Below are 6,071 nucleotides of genomic sequence, written 5' to 3'. Positions count from 1 at the left end.
GGCAAAATAAATTGGATATGATTATTTCCCAAAAGGATAAAGTTTTCTTTTAAATAATTATGAGATGAAATATTTCTTTTTTATGCCCTTTGCTACTTTGAAAATGAGAAAAATAGCGCTAGCGCATTAGTGTTAATGGAATAGCTTTCTATTCACATCAAAATAAATATTATGGTATTTTTCCAAAGTCTCAGAAATATTTGAAGATGATAATATTAACTCTTTCTTAGTAAATTGATGACAATTTGGGGATTAACTGAAAGATTGCAACAAAACATCAGTGTTTCTTTGGACTAAATAACATTTGTGTTTTTCTTCTGGGACCTTCTCAAGTCAGGACTCACAAACTCACGTGTCACCATCCATGGACAAAGGATCAAGGCTGAATACACATACTTACACACACACACAGCCTCATGCAGGCGACATAAATGGAGTGTGTGGGTGTTGACTCAGCTGCGAAAGTGTGTGGGGGAAGAAGATAGATGGAGGAGATTGATGAGCAGGGGGATAGAGAGAATAGTGAGGCATTTGATGAACGAGTATAAACTGGCAACAGTGGAATTAATTCCTCCCCGACAAGATTGAAAGTTCTCCCCTCTGAATGACCTCCAGTGTGAATCATCTTCACATTCAAGCCAATGTAACCAATTCACTATCAACGGCTTCCCAAAAGCATCTCAAAATTCACACTCATTCATATCAAAAGCAAGATTACGCTGTAGATGTGTATTTCATCCTTTTTAGAATAGAGGTACATGCCATTCATCCACAGATTTCACCTGTACTTCATCAACACAACTTTAGGGGGCAACGCAATCCAGCATATCTCTAGTGGCACAACTCTACAAGTCACAAAGAAATTTGTTGTACTCAACACATATGTGCAATACAACATTAAAACCAAAATATCCTTGACCTATTTTGACTAGACTACTTTATAAACTCCATCAAAAAAAAGCAGCAACAAGAAAGAAAGTCTGTCTTGTTTCAAAATGCACGGCTCCAGTTTCCAAAGAAGAAAAATAAGTATAGCATCCCAAAGAGCTACCCTGAGTGGTGATCAGGGCGCCGTGACCTTGCTGGTGTGGTAGGGCCTGGATGTGGTTTGTGAGGGTCATCCATTTTGTTAATGGTCCTGTCAAGTGACACCTGTGCTCGCCTTTCCCCTGTCTGGAGTGCTAATGAACCGCTAGAGTAGAGGAGTCTGGGAGTCGGGGTCAATAGCCGCCTCGGAGACTACAGCCTTTTCGCTCTGTGCCACCTACACCCTGTCAGCCAAATAGAGTGGAGACACAGAGACATTATCAGGGCCGAAACACTCTAATGGCAGTGGTGCGGCTTTAAGATAGACCGACTCCTTCCCTTCGAATTAGTATCTAACAGCTCTGAGACAGGAACGCTGACTTCAGTTAAACCGCAGCACAGCAGAGAGCGGCAAGAAAATGGCTCTTCACATCAGGAATGGAGGCCTCTATGTTTGTGGTTCCTGTAAGAGAACCCGCTCTCCTCAGGGGAGGTGTCAGGACTTTGATGAATATTTCTCTATTAGCCGCTTCCCATTGTCAGCTCTGGCCTTTGTGTTGCAAGCCAATCCGTCAGACTGTGAGGAGATCCTGGGTCGACACCTCCCTCAGGTCATTATTGAAGTCCCAGTGACCCAGCAGCCACTCCACACCGCCATCAACTCTGCTGAGGAGGCTGTTTTCAGGCCTCACAAACAAGAATCAGCAATTAAAAGCTGCACTCGCAACAACAAAAGCAATGTGGGTGATGGAGAGAGGTGGAGTCCTCAGAGACTAGCTAACAGAACTAATGTGACCTGGCCTGCCCTTCTCGGGACAGTCCTGTCAACTGATATGAGCCATGAAATATTACACATAGCCACATATAGCATGGCTTTAACAGCTGTAATGATAAATAGACCTAGATAAGTGCAGTCTGGCAAGATTTACTCCATCCGCCTGTGATAAAATGCTACTTCATGGTGCTATATATAGTAATCAGTAAGAAAAAAACAAGTTAAATGCAATCATGAATCATTTATTTAACAAAATAAGACCTTTTCCTGTTGTTGTATAGCACAGCCATCATTCATTGTTTTTATTTATGTCATCTTTTCTTATCTTTGTACCATTATTGTCTGTGACCCCAAGTTGCCAACCCCAAGTAAGCTTGAAAAAATATTACATCTTTGCATATTTACAAATAAAAATAATGGCATTGTTCAAGATCATTCTCATGGACATGCAAAACTCCAGAGTGTGAAGAAGATGAAGAAATCAAAAAACAACAAAGAGGAAAGGGAATAAAAAGAGGGTCCCAGAATAAAGCCTCACAGTCCATCTTCATCGTGGTGCAGATTTTTATTTTTAGAGTGTATGATGGCATAATGGTACTATACTTAAATCATTCTTTTTCAGTTAGAATACTTAAGAACAATTTATTTGGACAGCAAAATCCCCCACCCCCCACCCCCCAGAGTTGAATACCAAGCGCTTGAGTGAAAAATAAATACAGACTTTAAGTTCTGGAGGACAGATATAGAGAAAAACAAAACAAAAAAACAAAATCAAGACTGTAATAATCCCACAATTCCATAATGTTCAGGCTCTTTTACCATCTTTAACCACTAAAGTCTGTTGGTTCTGTGCTGCAGACCATCCATCACACGTTCCATTGCCTCAGGAGCGCCAGTCACAATCCTGAGGCTAGCAGGTGGTATTCCTGGCAGGCAGGCCATCAGGCATGATGCCCTGTACTGGTGATGACCCCAATCTCAGGAATCCATCTTCAGGGCCGCTCCGGAGAGTCCAAGCTGGTGCCTGCAGTATGTGGGCGTCAACACTATTTCTGATATCACTGGTAGCCAAGGGCCGAGGCTGAGCCCAGTCTCTGACTGTAGAGGGCATAGGGGGAGTAATACGCTGAGGAGGAGGGGAGGGATGGCATGGGAAGTCCAGGGGCTCCAGCCAGGTGGGATTTGCTGTAAGGGTGATAGCGAGCCAGGCTCAGGCCAGGAGAGCCTCTGAGGGAGAAGGAGCTGGGTAGAGTACCTGGGCTGCTGGGTGGGGGCAGGTGGAGGTGGCAGGAGGCTGATGATGAAACTGATGAAGGGTAACCGGACAACAGCTTACTGTCCACCATCCCAGGCAGGGCTGTGTGGGTACGCAAGTGGGCTAGTAGCTCCTCTGACGTGGAAAACCGCTTGTCACAGGGACCTCCGACAGATACCCAGTTACAGGCGTGGGGCAGCGGTTCATTGGGGAGCATGAAACCATAGGTGTAGAGGGGGTGGGACAAGGTGGGTGTGGTGCTGGAAGACAAGGCGCTGGAATGTAGGGAATGGAGGTGGTGGGAGGGATAAACCAGGGGGAAACCAGACTTGAGGCTGGAGGGATCATGGACGCAGGTGGAGCAGTTACTTCCTCCGAGGTGAGGTGCATTGGGGTAAGTCAGACAGTACGGGTCCCGACATAAACCCTGCATCAGGGATGGGGGTGAAGCACCAGTGAGTGGGCTGGAGCTGGGGTGTTTCCCTGGAAGTCCTAACCCCAAACCAGATTTGGTAGGATCCAAACCGTGAACAAACTGGGATGGGTAGCCAGCGTACGCCCCGACAATGGAGCCGTGATAGCCCATGGACGCAGGAGGCAAGGGGAAGACAGAATGTCCTGGTTTAAATGGGGAGACAGGGGCGATGTGCCCAGAGCCCAAGCCAGGCTGTGAGGAGGCCTGCAGGTCGGCCTTGCTCTCTGGTCGCGGGCTGCTGGCAGAGCTGGCATTGCTGGAGTTGGCGCTGGCTCGTATGTGGCTGGAATTGGCTAACTGAGCCCCATCCATCCCTGATTTAGCTGCATCTGAGTCTTTTTTGCCAGCGCTGTTGTTGTTACTGTCCAAGCTGGCCTGCTCTGAATTCCCAGGTTTGTTGTCCATGTGCGGGGCCTGGGAGTGCGGCGGGGGCTGCGTGGAGGGGGAATGGCTTTGTCTGTGGGGCTGGCTTTGAGTGTGCAGGGGAGGAGAGCTGGAGCTGGGTGACTGGGAATGGGGAGGAAAGGACGTACATGAAGCAGTGCCACTGCTGGAGCTTCCATTTGGCACCCTAAAAGCTGCTTTATCTGAAGGCCCCTTTGTCACTTGAACATCCTTACGACAGTCACCTGGTGACTTGGAGTAAGGCTTGAAGCTGGACTTGTCCTCCAGGGAGTGGTGCTGCTCTCCAGATTTAGAAGATCGGCTGGATGATTCCTTGTCTCCCAGACTGCCTGAGGAGAGGGAGGCCAGCTTGGAAGAGGAGGAAGGGTCTGGTTTGCCAATTTGAGAGCAGGTCTGGGCCAGCAAAGCCAGAGGACTCTTCTTGGCATCCAGCTAAAGAGGAAAAAAGAGAGCAAGAAGGTGAACAAACAGTTTATTTATGTTGATTTAATTTCAACATCAGCAGATATATCTGCTTTTCTACATTTATAATTATAATACACATAAATTACAATCATATTCTAATAATATATTTAATTTATTTCTACATATTTAAAAACAAAACGCTCATTGACCCTGAGTTGTGTACTTATCTCATGCACACGAACAAAGGAAGTCAGGGGAGTTCAAGCAAAGTTTAAAACAGACAGAAAGAACGGGCTCCCATAGAGATTTGGGAAAATGACATATCCTGATATTATATCAGTAAAATAGACAGTTTATATTACTAATAAAACTGCATATTATCTGCAGCAAATTTGCATTTCTGAACTGTTTTAATGAGCCAGTAAATTGCTGTGCGTAAAATGGCGCATATGTTGGCATATTTGTCACAACATTCATAGCGACCAGCGCAAAGTATATGATATTTTTTTATTACTATCACGAAGAAAATGATTAGATGACACCAACAGCTCTGTAAGAAAATTATTTATTTTTATTTACTTACCTCAATACTAACTGGCGCTGATGTGAGGGGCTGGAGATACTCCGGGTGCAGCAAGTGGCCGCTGTGCGCCGTCAACATCTTTATGACACGGATGGGAAGCCTTTTAGCCTGGCGCGAGGGATCCGTGGGAGAAGGAGAAGACGTGGGTGTGGAAACGGACGGTCTTTCCGCTCCTTTGCGGTGTGGATCACCGCTGGCGTTGGTGCGCTCCGGGGACTTGCTGCGTAAAAGCGGTTCAGGTCCACCGGGGGGATCTCTCATCTGGATCTGGGATCGAAATGGGACGGCGGCATGTAACGAGTGGACGCAGGGTTGAAACTCATTCACTAGTACGTTTCATGATGATAAATTCAACAGAAGAGAGTGCGGTAATCCAGGAGAGCATGTGCGCAGTGCGCGTCCACCGTTTCGAATCCAAGCTCTCTAAAAGAGAAACAAATCACCCAAATGTCATCCTCTATCGGACTCTTCAGTAGCACCCTCTAATTATTCCTAATTATTCCTTCATCCAGTGAAAAAGAGGAATCGAGCAAAAAAAAAAAAAAAAGCAAACACCAGAAGTAGTCACTGATCATCAAAATACGGGGTAGTGGAAGGAATATCCCCGCAGAGGTTAGTGTGTCTGACAGTCGTCCGGTGTGTGTATTTCTCTCCCTGTGCTGCAGCCTCACAGTACCTCACTTCTTCCACATACTAACGACGTGAGGGGAGGGATTTCAAAGCAATGAGCCGCCGTCCAATCACAAGTGCCCATATTCATAAGCGGGGCGGGACAATGGGAGGGGGCGCGGTTTGTCTTCTGGCCTCACCCTTTTTTTTTTTTTTTTTTTTTTTTTTTTTTTTACCGAGGCTGTAATGTATGGGTGGAAATCTGTGTCAGTGACCTCCATAAAAGCCACATGAAAACGAGACACACAAAATATAAATACTGTATCACAGATTTGAGATTAAAAAACACAAACATCCCCGGTAACTATGGAGGATTAACTCTCCGTAAGGTTGAGCGGAATGTGTCCACAAGTTTCTGGTAAATAGGTGCATTAAAATTCAAAATAATAACCTACTGTCTGTGGAGATTTCTGGTATGTTAATGGCTTTATTGCATTACAGCGACTAAACTGCAGCTGCTACTCTGCTTAATTACATT

At 45.7% G+C, this 6,071-nt stretch overlaps 1 protein-coding gene across 1 annotated transcript; it reads right to left on the bottom strand.

Annotated features, from left to right (window-relative positions):
- Window positions 1–2,027: 2,027 nt before the first annotated feature.
- Window positions 2,028–5,629, bottom strand: znf703 (zinc finger protein 703). Its single transcript, XM_010738485.3, has 2 exons — window positions 4,925–5,629; window positions 2,028–4,368 (listed from the first exon to the last, which is right to left on the bottom strand). Exons 1-2 carry the CDS (start codon window positions 5,183–5,185, stop codon window positions 2,860–2,862), a joined length of 1,770 nt encoding a protein of 589 aa, XP_010736787.1. The 5' UTR covers window positions 5,186–5,629; the 3' UTR covers window positions 2,028–2,859.
- Window positions 5,630–6,071: the final 442 nt, after the last annotated feature.

The sequence above is a fragment of the Larimichthys crocea genome, chromosome III, assembly GCF_000972845.2.
Source record: "Larimichthys crocea isolate SSNF chromosome III, L_crocea_2.0, whole genome shotgun sequence".
NCBI classification, from domain to species: Eukaryota; Metazoa; Chordata; class Actinopteri; family Sciaenidae; genus Larimichthys; species Larimichthys crocea.
Note: the sequence above shows the minus strand (reverse complement) of the source record. Positions and strands in the feature narration are given on the sequence as shown.

What these genes read in the sequence shown, in the direction of transcription:
- znf703 (XM_010738485.3), bottom strand. Translation starts at nt 5,185, where the DNA reads ATGAGAGATCCCCCCGGTGGACCTGAACCGCTTTTACGCAGCAAGTCC. An exon ending in CAGCGCCAGTTAGTATTGAG is followed by an intron (nt 4,369 to 4,924) that starts GTAAGTAAATAA and finishes TTTCCTCTTTAG; the next exon opens with CTGGATGCCAAGAAGAGTCC.